The sequence below is a fragment of the Ascidia mentula genome, chromosome 4 (assembly GCF_947561715.1).
Source record: "Ascidia mentula chromosome 4, kaAscMent1.1, whole genome shotgun sequence".
Taxonomy (NCBI): domain Eukaryota; kingdom Metazoa; phylum Chordata; class Ascidiacea; order Phlebobranchia; family Ascidiidae; genus Ascidia; species Ascidia mentula.
The window spans coordinates 13,850,704-13,868,486 of NC_138569.1; the positions used below are offsets into that span (position 1 = coordinate 13,850,704).

The 17,783-nt window shown below is 42.2% G+C and overlaps 2 protein-coding genes across 3 annotated transcripts in view; one reads left to right on the forward strand and one right to left on the reverse strand.

Moving 5' to 3' along the window:
- LOC145898484 (uncharacterized) overlaps positions 1 to 17,783 on the reverse strand; it is a 28,360-nt gene that overhangs the window by 5,700 nt on the left and 4,877 nt on the right. The window contains exons 14-30 of the mRNA XM_082986953.1: positions 4,773 to 4,838; positions 4,367 to 4,561; positions 3,676 to 3,869; positions 3,456 to 3,538; positions 3,223 to 3,392; positions 3,053 to 3,154; positions 2,613 to 2,705; positions 2,186 to 2,353; positions 1,983 to 2,022; positions 1,860 to 1,924; positions 1,663 to 1,793; positions 1,489 to 1,602; positions 1,114 to 1,257; positions 910 to 1,003; positions 504 to 846; positions 344 to 405; positions 111 to 281 (exon numbers count right to left, since the gene is read on the reverse strand). Coding sequence (XP_082843079.1) covers positions 111 to 281; positions 344 to 405; positions 504 to 846; positions 910 to 1,003; positions 1,114 to 1,257; positions 1,489 to 1,602; positions 1,663 to 1,793; positions 1,860 to 1,924; positions 1,983 to 2,022; positions 2,186 to 2,353; positions 2,613 to 2,705; positions 3,053 to 3,154; positions 3,223 to 3,392; positions 3,456 to 3,538; positions 3,676 to 3,869; positions 4,367 to 4,561; positions 4,773 to 4,838 — 2,235 coding nt within the window. The remainder of the gene's footprint in view (positions 1 to 110; positions 282 to 343; positions 406 to 503; positions 847 to 909; positions 1,004 to 1,113; positions 1,258 to 1,488; positions 1,603 to 1,662; positions 1,794 to 1,859; positions 1,925 to 1,982; positions 2,023 to 2,185; positions 2,354 to 2,612; positions 2,706 to 3,052; positions 3,155 to 3,222; positions 3,393 to 3,455; positions 3,539 to 3,675; positions 3,870 to 4,366; positions 4,562 to 4,772; positions 4,839 to 17,783) is intronic.
- Positions 10,752 to 17,077, forward strand: LOC145897767 (uncharacterized). 2 transcript variants are annotated; one of them, XM_082986201.1, is made up of 9 exons: positions 10,752 to 10,982; positions 11,708 to 11,864; positions 12,921 to 13,105; positions 13,485 to 13,606; positions 13,868 to 15,002; positions 15,237 to 15,405; positions 15,687 to 15,923; positions 15,994 to 16,139; positions 16,205 to 17,077. In XM_082986201.1, exons 1-9 carry the CDS (start codon positions 10,863 to 10,865, stop codon positions 16,766 to 16,768), a joined length of 2,835 nt encoding a protein of 944 aa, XP_082842327.1. In that variant the 5' UTR covers positions 10,752 to 10,862; the 3' UTR covers positions 16,769 to 17,077. The 2 variants fall into 2 exon arrangements, with proteins under 2 accessions (XP_082842327.1, XP_082842328.1); XM_082986202.1 differs by having other exon boundaries at positions 15,997 to 16,139.

The window sequence follows — 17,783 nt, forward strand, 5'->3', positions numbered from 1 at the left end:
TCATTAACATAGCAATCTTGTCGTTATACTTAAATGACATCGGCGTAACAGCAGCAAATGTAAGGGTATATTCTATGCATTTTGTTCATCAAAACGTTATTCAATGAAACCTCATTTCCCTCTCGCAGGAGACTCTTTTCCAACAGCAGAACTTGAATTTGGTTTTCATAAGAAGTTATCAGTTCGGTTTGCACAGCAGTGTCACAACGCACAGGGGGTGTTGGAGAAGATATTAGAGAAAGCGTAGGAGATTTTCCGTTCGATTGAACAGAGTTATTTGTCTGGACAGAATAGGATCATTACATACAGGAACCAAACCAAGTGAAAACGTTTGCAGCAGCACCTTTGTTTTATTGACTTTCGGCTCGTTACGTCCTGGGGTGGATTTTGTAATGCTTTGAGATTCTGAAAACCGAACAAATATATAATTTAATCCTACATCCACAATATTAACTGCGTTAATGTTGCAATCAAGAACATTCTTCTCGTTATTCACAACTTACTTTCCGCTTCCTTTTTTTGACTTTTAAATGCTTTATTGTTAACAGACTGCCCCTTTTTCTTGTCTCCGTCGCCCACTTCGGGTTTTTTAATGTTCTTGTTTGTATCCAAGACAGCAACAGGTTTATTAGTGTTTTGTTCCAACGTGACAAGGTTGGAAAACTTAACGTTTGTTACTGGGACAACTTGGCCCACAGGTTTAGTTGGAGCAGAAGTTCCACTTTTCGTATTTACTCCCAACATGTTTTGAACTTCTGTCAGTGGAACATCCCCAATATACCAGAGTTCTTTTGAGAAATCAGACGTTTCCTGACGTTTGTTAGGCTCCACTTTCTTATCATTTTGCTGTGAGCAGAAAGGAAGTTGATGTATTGCAGAAAACGTTTACGTTTTCATACAGTGCCTTACTTTAATAAATTGCCTATGGTTAGTTTTATGGCAGAGTTGTATCATCGCCTCACGGTGACTCAATAAACCAATAAAATTCCCCACTCGACAAAAACTAGAACAAAAAGCGTTAGAATAATAAACGTTAACAACACACTTGAGAAAACAGGGAGCGGTTGTAAATTAATATTCTACTAGTAATTAGGGTTACTACAATGTTCTTACGTATCTGTCTTGCTTGATAAAAACTCAATAAACGTTGGATGACGTAAATCGCTTAGCAACAACATTTCGCGCGTGATTTCTTTCCTGAATAATAGATCGTCGATCGATAATGGTCCGTTTCGCTTGTAAAAGTCCTCGAAAAAACTAAAATACATAAACATGGGTGTTAACAGGTGACTTCAAGTGAATAAAAATGCAAAACACATATTTATTGCTGTTAAGGTCTGTGTTTCAAAGCATAAAGATATTACAAAAACAGAAATTTGACAACAAATCCTTGACATAACGGTCAACAATTAGTTGGGCGGTGAACACATAAAGCACGTTTACTGTAACCAACTTCACAGTCATTATTGTCATTTTAGTCCAACTCACCTATAAACTGATGACAATTTTAATTGTTCTTCATCGGTAATTACCGTCTCGAATTCTGAAACATTTGCGCGATATTCGGCGGGGACTTGGAATGGACTCTCAGAGTTTTGATTTCTGTTGGTTACGAACACGTTAGGAAAACACCGACAGAGGTAACAGAGTTTTTTCACTCACTTTTCCACTGCTCTCCATGCATCGTCATGGTTCACGTATTTATCGTCACCAAGAAATGTTTGCAGAGAAACAACGTTACTGGATTTTTTCTTTGACTTGCTTTTTCCCTTTCCTTTGCTCGTTTTCGCAACCTGAAAAATACGTTGAATTCGGGAAGTTGAACCCGGGAAGATTGATTTGTAAAAAAAAATCCTCACCTCGTTTTGGATTTCTTCCCCGCGTTTAATTACGGTTATGTTTGTTACATCTGACTGATGAGAAACTGAAAGGCAAAAGTATAATGTTATTAACACGAACTTAGAGAGCGGTTAAATGTTTACCGTCGTTTAATTTGGTTGATTCAAGCTTCGCTTTATCTTCCTGTTAAATAATAAAAAGTGCGCAGTTGTTGTAACATATGCTCATGAAAATAATGATTTCCCAAAATAAATACAACGGATTTAAAAAGAACTCATTGAACAAACATATTCCGAACAATAAACAACAGGGTAGCAACACAAAAGTAATAGTTTCTTCAACTTACAATATCTTGTGCGTCGTATATATTGTGAGCAACTTTATATGATTTTTTTCTTTCCTTAGCTTCTCTCATCAAACGCTTACGTCGTTCCAAGTTTCTTTCACTTTTGGGCATTCTTTTTTTATTTAATGAAGAAATGTCTTTTTCTATTTCCCTCTTGGAAACGGAAATCTACAAAACAACATCATGCAGTGGTGAACTGATGAAAAAAGTAGAATTGGAAGTACAAAAAGTAAGAAGTCAAACAGGTAGAGGAGCAAATGTATTTGATAGCAACGTAAAAAAACTTGTACATATGACATGATATTTTATGTTACACGTAACTGGGTTGGAACTGACTGTATCGTGTTTCTACAATTGCATAGTTTTTATACAACTGAGTCTGTCGGTATCATTGGTTTACATCTTTCATCATAGAAATCACACTCACTTTTTTCTTTGAAAGAAAATATTCATCCATCATTTGAATGTGACAAACCACTCCCCCGCAACCGTCAGTGAAACAATCTAGTCCCAGTAATTCCTGAAAAAAAACCTTTCGAGTGAACTTGGCGTTCAGGAAACGGGTCAAAACTTTCAAGCATCCAAAATATTTCGTATACATTCCCGAAATTCTCGACAATATATATTTGCGATTCACAAGATCTGAAAATTACAGCTTTCCACTTTTCAGCGTTGGGTCACAAGCGTCGGGCGTTGTTAAACACGTGTTTCGCGCCGCATGAGAAAATCTTAACCACTTGAATGGGAAGTGAGTAAATTGGGAGTTTGCGCTACGAAAGTCGATATTTGCCCCGAGTACCGATCAAATGAAGCAAAATTTTGGATCAATATCACTCAACAAGGTGTTTAAAGTAAACAAAAACCAACCTTATCCCCTGATCTACCGAATTGAGCGTGTTTATATTTCGACCAACATTTAAAATGATAACAAGACACACAATCCCAGTCGCAAGCAACTTCGATAAAACCCTGCAAAATAAGACTGATATGAACAATCAATTCAAAAAACTATTATGGAACAAAACTGCAAACAGCACCTCAAAATCGAGATCGTTTTTGTAAATCCCTCTTCTTGTATATTCCTTCGCGCAGCTTTCATATTTACAGAATACTGTTGGTTTGGGAGGGTTAAGCGACCACTTTCCTATATCCTCCATCATTTTTTTTAGAGTGATGACGTCGGATTCTGGAATTGCTTCACTTAAACCTATAAAATAACGGATTTGTTGAAGTTCCTATCATACACTGTATTATTCAGATATGTTGCAACCTGGATATGTTAAAACTCCCGGAAAATTCTTTTTCGCTAACAACTTCATTCCACCCTCAATGGATGGTGCGACTTTTGAAAAACTGCAAGAAGATGTTTGTTGATTTTACGTTGAAATCGATATTTTTGGCATGCGATTAATTTGTTTAATGCTTACAGCATTTAAAATAACAGAAGGCCAACTGTCATCAATTAAAAGGGTTAAATAAAGAAGAGTTACTTGTTTAAACTATAATGGGCGCGGGCACACGCGAAAAACGCCATCGGGTGGCAATATTCCTTGTGGCTGGGCTTCACTATCCTCGAAAAGAATTCAAGCGATCGCGCGATCTCTGGTGGCAACTGTGTCTCGAGTGACGACACTCCCCGTGCGTAAACCACAACGAAGTTTTCCACAGCGGTTATTTTCCATTCCTGTAAGGTGTAATGTAACAGATTGGTCGACTGCGTGCTCGGCATCAATGCGCACATCAATCCGGCCACAAATGACTTCCTGTATTCACACAATGTCGCCGCTATTTAGAGTCAGTACGCCGACGATTGCATCCGCTTTCTCATGACTGACAAGAAGCGTGAGGCGGGACACTTTTTAGTTCGCACGTTCGCAGTAAAATCGTAATAATGTTTTTTTAATTAGGGATAAAATGCTTCACACGGTTTATTCAATTACGGAACACAGAATTTTCGTACTAATTTAAATCTTTATAGCAACATGTTTTTAATTAAAAACACACAAACTGCAACCTCTGCAAAAACTTTAGTTTTTTTTTGTCACAAAGCTTAAATAAAACGAATTTTCACTATTTTGAATATATCATAGTTTGATTACATTACATCACACAAACTGACTGAAAAATCGTTCTTTCTTTGCATTTTATGCTGACGTAGCAGTGGTTTCGTAAAGATGTTACCTTATGCTTAGATTCAGTGATTATCTTGAGAGCAGCATCGTACTCGTTTGCCGCCACATTAAAACGTTTCTCAAGGAGGGCTCGGGATGCAGTGGCCACGTGATTTTGGTACACGTCGCCTATGAAGAGTTTGACTTCGACTGGAGGTTGTGCAGTGATTCTGGCGGCGGGTCGCGGTTTCTCGTCGTCCGTTTTCTGTCGATGGTCAATGTTCCAAGTCGTTTACGAGCAATTGGCTCGGGAAGCGATGGCAATTTTCCAGGCGCGGAACGGTTTTTAGGTTTGCAATTTGAAACTTTATCTTGGTAAGCGACCCAGACGGACCGCAAAGCAAAGCGCAAATTGTATTCAAAATATAATAAAGGAAGGGACGAGAAACGCACAAATATTCAAAAGGTCGCTGTACCTTGTCCCTTATGTCCTCTCGTGAGTTTTGTTTGTGAGGTTTTCGTTGTGGCTTCTCCTTTGTAAACTGCGAGTAAATTTGGAGAAGGTTAGTGAATGAACCGAGTCTGCTTATTGTTTTGGAACAAAATCCACAATATCAATAACAAAGTATTGCAATAAGATGTTAGGTTTTTTTAACGAGTAGGAAGATATGAAAACTGGCAAAACATGCTTGCAAACTATACTACTAATAATAAAAAACATAAAAAAATTAAAACACATTCTTTGTTACTAGGATTGTTGTGTTGGTGCTTCGCAAAATGCTTCAATCCATGTCCATTTAGCGTTAAATTTGATTTAATGGAAACTAATTAAAGGTTATCAGCAGCGAACTTTAGGCAAACACAACGCTTTGTTCAGTTATCAGCGACGCCGCAAATCAACAAGCGGTTTATCGACTCGATTAAGTCAAACCCAGTGAACAGTTTGAAAGATAGAAGAAAAGGATGGTGGCGACAAATATTGACCCCAACAATACACATCAAACCAAACTTTTGTAGTTCCGCGTCACACACGTCACTATACCCATGGTTGCGTAATAAACCGACCCGATATTTTTCGCGGTAAGGTTACGTGAGGGATTGGATCAGCTGCGGTGGTGCCACCTTATAAGCAGCAGATATCAAGTTCGGCCGGTAACCAACGACCTCATTTCCGAAGAAAGTCGTCTGTAGAATGGCAGCCAAGCATTACATCAGCGCTTGGTCGGGGATGCTTCGCGTTGCGCACCTTTCGTGGACGTGAATGGAACGGATACGAGCCAAAGTTCGCGAGTAGACGATTTGGTAGATTTGCGGTGCTTGAAGCGTGATATTGGGAATATGTGAAGGTGATGGCAGTTGATTCGCATTTTATACGCTCGCCGAAGCGCGACAATGTTGCTTTAGAAGATGCTTTTAAGATTTAACCCTGTCTTCACCATTGATTTATCAACAAAGGTGGGGTGCTGATTTGGCAAAACAAGACACCTGCAAGTAATATTTTCACTCGGCATGTTTTCACTTAGCTGCTGAAGAAGAAGTTCTTTGCTTGTGTTTTCAGTACAGACAAATTTACCAGCGAATAGCACAAAATTTACTAACGTAAGTAAGATAAGTCATTCATATAAATGTGGCATAAATATTAAACAAAAAGTTACATTGCCTAACAAGACAGACAAGCATCGATCACCCGGCATTACCCACGTCAACGTAACAGTCAACCAAAAGATCAGATGCCATTTTGCCAAAAGCCTTAAAATGCCGAAAGAGAAAAAGGGCAGCAGGCGATTATGCACGAAGCTTTTACTGATCGTTTGCCGTAACAATGAGGGTATTGTGCAGCTTGGAGACGAAGAAGTTGCGCCTTTTGCCAAGGCGCATTTCAGCCCAATGGGGCCTGTTATTGAAACATTAGATCTGCCGGCTAAATTCAGTGACGTAGCAGACCCAGTATCGAGTGACGTCAGGTCATTTAGTAGCGAGTGTCGCGTTGAAGTGAGTACCAATAACACTTGTAGCGGATGGCGGCACCACATTTCAATTAATTTCCTCTTCTGTGACCGGTCACCCGGAAAGCCTTCCGAGGGTAGCAACAAAGCTACTTGCGATGTTAGACACGCAGATTGTTCAAATGTTTTCCATTTGAACGATTACGTTTTAACGTTTATACAGTTTCGCACCCGAGTGTTTTACGGATGGCTGTGAGACAATAATGTTACCAAGGGCAGCATCGCTTTTAGGAAGAAATTTTGGAAGGTTGTCTGATTGCACGTTGATCTTTAACCTTTGACCTTAAACAAATATTGTATTGACGTCACGCAATAAAAAAAATATGAAGGTGCGAGTAGCAAACACAGCAATTGTGTTACCCGGTAGCTTGTGCTGTGAGCTTTGTATAAGCTTTACTGTGAATACAAATGTTGAGCCGTTAAAGAAAAAACAACAAAGTCTTGAAAAAAATCCTATGGTGTGAACATCCCAAAATCGCTGTTAATACTCATACAACTTGAAACTAAGTCTAGTCAAATCGAGAGATCAAACGCGTTCCGCTTGCCTTGCGCAAACGTCACCCGAAACGTCGTTCAAAGTTTAAACAAGCCGTAGAAGTGCCAGGATTTCGTGAAACGTTCAATTATGCGCGAGTAGAAAAAGGGAGTTATAAACATGGTTACAGGTGAGGGAGGGGGTGAAGCCGCGTGTTTGTCTTTTTTGTTCCAGTTACGTCAGCACGAGTGGAGGTACCTGAGCCGAGGTCTAAAAGCCGCCAATTCATTTAAGGCCTCAGCTTATAGTTGTTCTCAACGTTCAGTTGTGTTTCGGTCCCCTTTGTCGAGTTGCAGTCACGCGACAATTGTTTGCGGTGGGAAAATAGCAAGTGGAGCCGCTGTTTTCGTCGGAATCCGGTGTAGAATTGCATCGTGCCGGGGACCGTTTTATCCCAATTTGGAAGTCGCGCAGTGATCGTGCTCAACAATAGACAGCGATATGAGAGCTTCCGGTTGAAATCAACCTACCATTTCCTAATGTTTTGCGATTTGTAGCAACACTGCAACGTCGGTTTAACGTTCTACCGCCGAGGAATGTAGTGAGAGTTGAGTCATCACGAAAGTAGAGATAGCCGAGTCGTGTTGGTGATTTGAGTCGGTTCTGGTGAGTGATTTGGCCTCGCTTGACGGTGGTTGGGACTGCCTGGACAGATTACTTGCACCCATGAGCGAAACGAGGTAGAATCGACAGTTTAGCGCCGCTCGCCATCGCACGCGATGTTTTGCTTATGCGTTAAGTTGGCGTGGGCCAAGCGCAGTAAAAAGCACAACGAACAATGCGCAACTGCGTCAATGTATTTCGTCGTCCCACCGCAATGGTAAAACTAAGATATACTGCTATTTTTGTTGCCAGGCATACACATAACCCTGAAGAAGTCTCGCCGGATGGCAGACGAAACGTTGGTTTCAAATAAACACAAACTAATGCCAGAAGAGCAATTCCGATTAAATAGGTAAAACTAAGGTTGAACAAAATCCATTAGATTGTATCACACGATCTGAATCGAGATGGTCCGCGGGGTTTTATTGCTGCATTACGAAGTGTTTTAGCTGGAAGCTCTGTGGCCAACCGACAATTGCAAGAATTTTATATCAATTGCCATTTTACTTTAATATACGTGGCCGCGGTGTGTTATTACAGGTGGGAAGTTGCATGTCGTGGAAAATTACAAGTCTGCTAGCTCGCGGTAAGAACAACAGCGCCGTAATCCGTTCCAGATACCGTCCATCATGGCAAGTTTATCAGATTCCGACGGCATTTACGGTCAACTCACGTGGCGGGAGAAAAGATTTGGGCACGGCATGCTAAATCGTGCAGGGCACAGGGCGATCGCTAGAGTGGAAACTGAGGTCGTTGCTCATTCAGATCCCCACCTGCCACCTCACAATTTGGTTTTTATTATCCTATAAGCTAGATATATCGAAAATAAGCCATGGTCAGTAGAAAGTACTATGTTAAACGCTCAAGGTCCGACCACACGTGCGCATATGTAGTTTTTCAGACGGTTCACACGACAAATACACAAATGTTTAGAAGCTCGCCAGAAGTTTAGCCCACTTAATAGACGGCTTGTTATCGTAAGCACGTTCGGGCGGTCAGATAGAGATGTGTTTGCGAGTGCGTCACGCGGCCTAAACGACGTTCAACTTGCCGTCCTTAATGAACTGTACGTGTCGTTTGGCACACTTTTCAGTTGCGTCATTCCCGGTTTATATTGACGCATCCAGTTCGGCTGGCACAAGCAAACTGCAGCTGTCCTTGGAACGCTTCGGAATTGTTAAATTTTAAAAAGCAGCTGACAGGATACGCTATTATCAGCGTGTTTACTTGGCACGCGTGACCCAAACGACCAATAAACATGGACGGCGGCAAGGCAATAACCATTAGTAGCTAAACACTTCAGCAAGAAGAACGGGAAAACATGCACTTGAATGTGAAGTGGAATCGATAGGCTGAGGAGTTTAGGTGCGATAAAGAAGGCAAATCCTTAAAAGGTTGACGTGTGATGTATGGCTACTTCATGGGGAGTGGGGCTCTTCGCTCAATCATTTCGTTAGTCGATTGCACTGTGCGTTTGTGCGTAACCTGCACAGAATCAACTTAGGACCACGAACGCCAATCACTCAACGACACGTCATAGAAAGAAGAGCCGCGAAATGATAAGGGTTTAACGTTGCAACCGGGAAGCGCGAAAACACAGTTCCTGTGGGTGGCGGAAGGAGCGATGATAATTGCGGGAGCTTTGCCAAGTAAGCTGTTGGGTGAGTGGTTGGTGCCGTAAAGCGGACGAAGCAGATCACGAAACAGGCGGATTTGCGCGGTGCACACAACCAAACTTCATCCGCTCGGCCGCCCGGGGCTGAAAAATGCGAAAACATCAACAGTTGATGCGCATCAGAGAAGAAGCGAGCGCCATTGTGTGTGAAGGTCTGCGGAGCCACTGAGGAGGCGGCCATGCGTGGAACAGTTGCGAGCGTAACGGTGCGGCTAATCACCAGGTAAATATGCCCTGCGCAATGTTACTGACCCACCGGTTGCGCGTTGGCACTCTCACGCAACTCATCTTAACTAGACGGCCACGCCACTGGAAAGAGGGCGTGTCAATTGTTCCCACATTACACCCGAGGTCTTAGTGTGATGGGACTTTTCGGAGCCCATTGGGTCTTATGAAGCTGTACAGAAGCAGCGGAGAGAGGGAGCGGTCAGGCTTGCAAGTGGAAAGACAGCAATGCCAAGTATGCCAGGAAATTAGTGCTGATCGCCAGTGGGTACGCATGGAAACCCAATCAGTGTGTGAAACATTGCGCGGCTTTGATGCTTAACCGCACGTGTAGGTCAATTGGTTTGTGCTTCACCGGTTGGTCACGACTGAAGAAAAATATTTCAGGCCCTATCACAGGTAAATATAAATACTTTCGTGTGATAATTCGTAAGCAAATACGCATGAGAGAAATGCCATTTTAGACAACAGGAATTATCCGGTTTTGTTTGGTGATACCGACGGATCTATCTTATCTTATCAGGTATTTACAATTATTGACGATCACTCTTTGGGAGTAATTTTAAACACGGCAAATTTTATATTGCCTCTGCATTTTGCAACGTACGCTTCACTGTATGTGCTAACTGGATATGTTTCTCGGGACTACGGACTAAAAATCCAATCATTATCGACCTGGTTAACTGCGTTTGCGTACGGAGAAAGACAAACAACTCTCAGAGCACACGTTTTTTATAGCATTAGTCAGTGGAAAGCTTGTTTTTGGCGCCTGGGCCGTCAGAGCAAATCCAATAAAGTCGAGGGTTACGGCGTATATAACAGCGTATTGTGTCTCGACAAGACAGATCCATGAAAATGTATCGATGTGCAGTTTCTGGCCGACAAGGCAGCAGATCGAGAAGAGGCAAGAAATTAAAATTCCAACAGGTGTACTTCCGCTCCTGACAGTTTTGACGGCGATCGCGGAGTCGAGAGGTCAAAAATTCAGTGATTGTGAAAAAAAACGCCGCTTGGATGCAAAATGATAAGACGAGAATCACTCTCTTGCCTGTGAAGCAGAATTAAGCTGCGAACGCGTTTTCTGTGGTCGTCATTCGCCTACAGCATTAACCATTTTTAAACGCGTGCGATAAGTGTCAGGCTGGCGAATTAAACGCGCGCGGTAAGTTCTCGAAGGAAGCAAATAGCCTCCGTGTAAAGGCGGTTGAATTGAAGATCGTCGACGATTTTGTGGCAATAAATGTTATGTGTAACATAATACTGCACGGTTTACAAATGGTTACAATCAGTTGTTAAGATATGTGTTTTGAAAGCATTGGCCAATGACATTTCTATCAAGCGAGTAATTCTGGCATGAAAAAAATCACAGCTAACAGCATTTTTAACCATACTGTTTTGTTTAAATAGGTGTAATTGGTAACGTTAACAAATAGGCCTAATGATAACTTAAAAACCTGCTCCACCGCGGTGGTTAACAGCAGAAACAAACTGTACTTGGACCTCACACGAACAAAACGCAACAATGATACTCGAAAGCCACTTCCACTTGTCGTACGTCCAGTACGCGAGCATCATGTTGCTCTGTTTACTTGGAATTATTCTCAACCTCGCCATGCTGATCATATTCGTCACGAAAAAGCAGGTATGTGAAAAACAACTCCGAATTGTTAGAAGTTCATCATGTAAGATCGTGTGTTGATAAGATCATGTTAGTGTCACACATGTTTTCCTTAAAAAGTTTAATTTTTCCACGAATCCTGAACTCAAAGTTATTTATGACGTAATTTATACCCAAGTTATTCCCTTACAGAAACGGGCGTTTTTTTTTTTAAAAAAAGAATCTCAAACGTTTGATATTTTTATTTGTGATGATGTAAATCTCTTAAATTAAGACATATTGCGCGCTTGAACGGCAACCTGTTGCCACTGGATAAGTACAACCGAAACGTAACCATCTGTTGACGGCAACAATTTAGTTCCAGACGAACTTGCTGCAGAATATTTCCGGGCGCCTATGGAATTTAATGAACAATTCACTCTGCGGCCAACATATCGGCAAAAAGTATGCTTTCGATACGATCTCGACTTGCAGTTTTAGCGGGTAAACAAGCGATATGGCGGAACGAGTCAATTTGACTAATTTGCGCTGCAGACACAATGTTCGTTTTTACTCCCTCACGTAATGGGGTTTTAATCCACGAACCAACATGGGGGAGAAAAAGTAAATTGTGCGGAAGCGGATTGGCGAAAATACGAAATCGCAAACCCACTGTTATCGTTCGTTGTCAGCAGCGTTCTCAAACAAAGGAAACAAGAAGCCGTTGTGGTCGACATGAGTGAATAAGCTCTGTTGACGTACTTTTGCAGGTTCGCGGATCGGTCTACACCACCTACATGATACAAATCGCGGTGACCGACCTGCTGGTATGCGTTATATGGCTCGTAATGTCTCCTGTTTTCATCATGGAGATTCAAAATCACTTGAAGACGATCAACCAAGGAGAGTCGTCCACAACCATAATGGGTACGTTGTGTTTACGCAACTCTAAAGATGTTTAATGTCAAGCATAAGCAAAAGCAAGTCGCTTTATTCCGTCACGCTCGGCGGATAAGCACCTACGCCAGGCTGACTTGATTAAGTCGCGTAAACAAGGATTCGGGAACAACGGCTTCTGCGCTCTTGAAGTGAGGAAAGGGTGCTTAGAAGCGCATTTATAGATAGTTACGTCACAAAAGAATTTGACCTTCCCGGAAAATTGTGGCGGCCGTTGCACCAGTTAGGATAACTTAGTTTTACTTATCTTACCAGGCAGTTGTAACGCTTCACAACACCTCGTGCGAGGCAAGTCGACTGTAACGTCGCGAATCCAAACAAGCACGAACACAGCTGTTAGTCTTTTAGTAGGTAGCCTTCACTGCCCGCGAGCGCACGTCCAGGAAAGTGAGACGCTTAGATCGTGCATGACAACAATCCATTTGATTGATGGCGTGTTTGTTCGCTATGTCCAACCGCACATTGAGATTTTACAATTACTTAAAAGCGCCGTAAAAGTTTAAAACACCGTAGGGCACGTAGGCAAGGAAGGACAACAAATGCACGTTCGCACGTTCAATCAACGGCCAGTTAATGGACCGTCCATAGCAATACGGAGCCAGATTAAAGGCAATCGTGGGAATGACAACTTAGACAACATCACAACACATGTTTTTTTTAGGACTTGACCTTCTTGAGCCCAAAACTCAAAAATTTAATTAACAAATCAGCATCCCCAACTGGTGGACTCCTTAAGGCGTGGCGTTCGGCAGATCAAGCTGTTCAAATCCGTAACCATTTTTGCAGTCGGGCACATTTTTGCGTTCATTTTCAGTTCGCTCACTAAAAGTCAATGGGGCGTAGAAACAACATGACAAGCGCTGAGAACTGTGCGCTTAACCGGTGCTGAATTTCGCTACCAGCTTATAGTTAAAAATCAGCTAGTAGCTCCATGCCTGGAGTATACCTTTTAAGCAATTAGAGGAACGATATATGGCGAACCGACGGCATTTAGTAATCGCACAAACAAATTCCTATTTTTTGCAGATTTAGAAGAGCTCAATGCTTTGGTGGAGGATGTAACCGGAACTTCGAACTTCATTTTTTACCGCACAACGTTCGCAGTTTATTACCTGCATTATTATTTCAACATATTTTTGCTGGCTACCATGAGCGTGGAGCGGTGCGTGGCAGTGTGGAAGTCGCTGCGTTGTCAAAGATATCAATTTAACGTGAGTACCAGGGCATGTAAATTGCTTTTTCTGTTTCTTATGAGACTTAATTGCATTACTTAGCAATTTACGATCACGATCGATGAAGCCAATTGTCAGCTGGCAACTGGTTTTTTTTCTGGCCAAAATAAATTAAAAAATGTCCTAAATTTTTTTTTTCGCATTTCGGTTTGACATTTTTTAGTGAAAAAAAACCCAGCCTGGCAATGTTGAGCAATTTCTTATTGGATCAATGTTACAACTTAGTGTCATGATCCGTGGCTCGAAACGTCATTAGCACTTCGAAACTCTTGTTACTCGACAGAATAACAAAACACAGAAACTAACAAACCAACGCAGGGAAAATATTTTCTTGCTAACTTTCTGCACATCATTGCAGAGAAAGTTCATTATCATTGTTAGTGTTGTCATGGGTCTGGCTGCACTTGCCTGCGCTCTGCCCACCTTCTGGGACCAAGAGTTACTAACAAGTGATCTGAGGAACAGTACCCACTCAAACGAGTAAGTTTAGTAACACAATAAAGCTCACAATTTGCTATGCAACATATTTCACTGTTGACTAGTGTTAATTCCGAAACATTCAAAAAACCATAAAGTAGGCAAGTATATCTGTGGACCCATATTTAACATAAATAACCTTAAACTTGGTTGACTTCACGAAAAATTATAAAAAAATGTTGTTGACTTGTTTGTCTCAAGTCAAACAGGAATAAAGATTGAGACCAACATTGTTTAATCGGCTAAATGCTATATGTTTAACAGTTTTAGCGAGAAAGAGACAGACTTCGAACTCTACCAACGCTGCTTTCTGCCGCTTTCATTCGCAAGAAAACACAATCACACGTTTGTTATGGATCAAGGCGACATATCTGTGAACAATTGTGTGAATAAGCTCACCAACCTAAGCATCGGATACCTGGACGAAAACAATGCATTGGACTACTTCGAAGACGATAATGATCTGTTTGCTGCCGAAGAAAAGGAATTATTTAGTGATCTTGATACGGCTTTTACGGGGGAAATGGACGTGGATGATTTGTTTGGGGGATATGGTGAATATGATGACTTGTACAAAACTGAAGAATATGAAGACGTAAATATCATGGAAAAGGTCGAATGGCCGCCGGGAAGCGGGTCTTACATTGAAGCAGCTGACCGAATGTTGTACCATCACCTTCTCCAATTTGCTCTCAACGCCTTTCCAGTTGAGTACGATATGAAGGCCATGTGCGATCCAGCTCTCACAAAGGAGGCCAGAATCTATCAGATTATTGTTCACATGGTGATCGGCTTCTTCATACCCTTCACGGCAATTGTGGTGAGCTATGTTTCGATCGCTTACATGATTGGGAAACGGGCAAGAGAGCGTTTGGAGCCGGAGGCGGGCGTTGAACTTAACGTCGGACGGAGGATGTCCGACTTTCTTAAACAGTTTGTGAGCGGAGGAAGCAATTTTAAAACCGAAGGCGACCGGACACCGCCTTACCACTGTGGCAGCTCGCCTCTGCTAAAGCGAAGTTTGCGACAAAAGAGGAAAAAGCTGGAGGAAAGCACAAACCTTGTCGCTACCGAAGCCAATAGCGAAGCTAAATCTGTGCCCGAGGAAAGGGCGAATCTTTCGCGTGACTACATGCAAACAAACGGGCATCAGTCAACATCTGCAGTAAAAACAATGCGTGGAGATGACAAAGGCTTGACAGAAACAAGCACGCCTTACTCACCTGCGAAGACAAGTCATGTGAGGCCACGCTTGTCTTCAGCAGGAGTGGACATGCGCAGAACAAGTGGCGGCTCAGCGAGCTCAGCAGAAAGCTTCCAAACCGACCAGACGTCAATACACACAAGCCCAAGCCCCGGAGTGAGATTATCGGCACCGACGTTTATGAATTCAGATAAGGTAAACCCAGCGCCTCTCCTGTCTCAATTTTCGGATTACGGCGCCTGGCGCTGTTTTCGTCCACAAGCGGCAAGCAAATGTATAAGCCTTGATTGTTTAGACAAGATGTTTTCGTTCAAAACATTAAAATGGAGCATATTGGCTTCTACATGTGCTTACTGCGGTCGATTCGTTACTATAACATTTTACAATTCTTATAACATGGGCCACCAAAATATCATTTTGAAATGTCAGGTGCTTGTGAAACGAGCTTGTTCGGCCGAGAGCAGCGCCAGCACGTCGACCACCACAACAACACAGGGAAACCCCCATCCACGGTGGTCGAATGACGTGTTTCGCAGCAATTCAGTCGACGAAGAGTTGAAACGGCAACACGGTGGAGGAGAGAACAATCAACACGGAGGTATGAGTGCTGGAAGTTGTCGCGGCACGCCTTAGGTCGACGAGAGATGTTCTTTAATAGCCCGGAGCCTTTTAGGCGATTAAGGTCAAGCCTTAGGTGTCTGCCAACTCATAAGCGGAACGAGCGCGTTTTAAACGTACAGTCTTAGTTCGTTAAAAGTTTTCTATGCAGTGTTTGGGAAACACAATGATTCGAACGACCTCTTATGTGGTGAAGCAACACAACAATACGTGCTTAAGATACATGGAATAAACACACTGCGACCATTTTTGTTTCTGCAGAGTTCGAATCGCCGTACGAAGCTACTGATTCAAATTCACACAAACGCAGCTCAGGCACGCCCACTCGTGTTCACAAACAAAGCGTGAGTGATTCAACGCAAGATTTGTGGCATGGGAGTCACTCCAGACTCCACACACAGAAATCAGACACAAAGAGACCCTTCCATCGGCAAATTTCCACGACGTCAAACTATTACCGTAGTCGTGCTTATTCCGCCCAGTCACGCGGTAGCACAGGTATTATATCTTGTTTTTTTAGCGTTTTTCTTTCCTATTTATCGTTTATTGCGCTTGTTTTTATCGTCAGCAGGCACTGGTACGATGCGGAAGACCATCGTCCACAAACATGCAGAGCGCCACATGCGGGTATCGCGCACAGTTCTCACGTACATTCTTGTGTTCGCCATATGCTGGTTGCCACAGAGAATAGTGCACACGTTATACATTACGGAGGTGAGTGTCGGAGTTTAACTAGGGGCAGGGGCCGTGAAAGTTAATTAGCCACTGTTTGTACGCAGAGCTGGGTTGGGCGGAGTGGCTACTTCTGTCACGCAATGACAGCCTCAACAAGGATTCTAACCTTCTTCAGCGTCTTGCTCAACCCTATCGTGTACGCAGTCACACAGCGCGAGATCCTTCAATATCTACGACAGAAGGGTAGGGACATTTTTACGTGTGGAAGAGGAAAAGGTGGAAAACGAACCGCGACACGTCAGACAAATGGTTTCGCGGGGAATGAGAATCAGGATTTCTCCAGGGCGGCAGAACACAATGTAACCAGCGAAGAGGTTTCAAAAAGGGAACGACATTTGCGAAACCGCGAACTATGGTCTCGGATGGTAAACCGCTTGGGACGAAAGAGCATGGTAACCGCCAGCGGGGTTTCCATAAATGGTGAGAAGAAGAGTGACGGAACGATTGATGAGGAGCGGGAGGAGGAGAAGGGGCAGAGCTCCAAAGGTCAAAGTTCCTCCACTTCTTTAAAACTGATCAGTAATTGGGAAGACTGGCAGCAACTTATTGACGATATGTCAGGGAACAAAAACGATACAAACCCACCGATAAATGAAACTATTTTATGAGAGATAAGTTCAAGTTCGGATCTAAAGTTCAGGAGGCATTGTTGTCCATGGATGGTGTAGGACTCGCATGGAGGGCGAAATTTAAAGAGTTCATAGGTTTAATACAACATGCCGACCTTCAAGTTCCAGCATCTACCTCTGCGGGGAACGCACCAACATCACGCGCGGCAGTTTACGAGTTGCCATATCAACCAATTTAACTTTATCCGCAGAGTGTTTGTTTAGTGTTGTCGATGTCACGCAATTACATATCAATGTTGTGGAATGCTGTTGGGCAGACCGATGTTTACGTTCTATATAAACTCAAATCACAACCAAGTGGTTACAGTTTGCTTATTTCCAAGAAACTAGGAATTCAAACAGAAAATTGTGGATGTGGCTGGTAACCATGTACTTACACCAACTTTGCTGAATGCATAGTCTTATTTTGGAATTAGAACATCAGGAAAACATCGGGAAAAGTTTTTGTTCATGCATAATTGTTTGCACAGAAGAATGCAGGCAATAGGTAAAATCTCATGTAATTCAGGTGATTTTTTTTTGCTTTAGCCCTGATTGCTACAAAGCTCTAGGACAATGATTTTAAACCTTTTTATGTTGCGTAACATTTTAAGTTTTGTGTGGTGATCATGAATCACCCACATCCACAAAATCTCAAAAATATGTACACAGTAAAGGGCCAGAAACCCCAATAAATAGTTGGTTTCAATAAGATCGATGTAATCCGATAGTTCTCGACAATTATATTATTATGGAAGACTTTTTTGTACCACTGATGTTAAACATACCACAACCACTGCTGTTAGTGTAGGGGTATAAGGGAAATCTATGTTTGTTCAGATAGAAATAGCTTTTTGATTTTAACAATGTTTTTTTTAGTAAATATTAGGGGAGTAAATATTATTCCGAGGAATTATATTTGGTGGTTGATTACACAGTCTACTATGATGGAAACAAAAAGCAGAGTTTTAGTAGTTATGTAGAAGTCCCTGCTACGATTTAGGTTTGGTAAAAT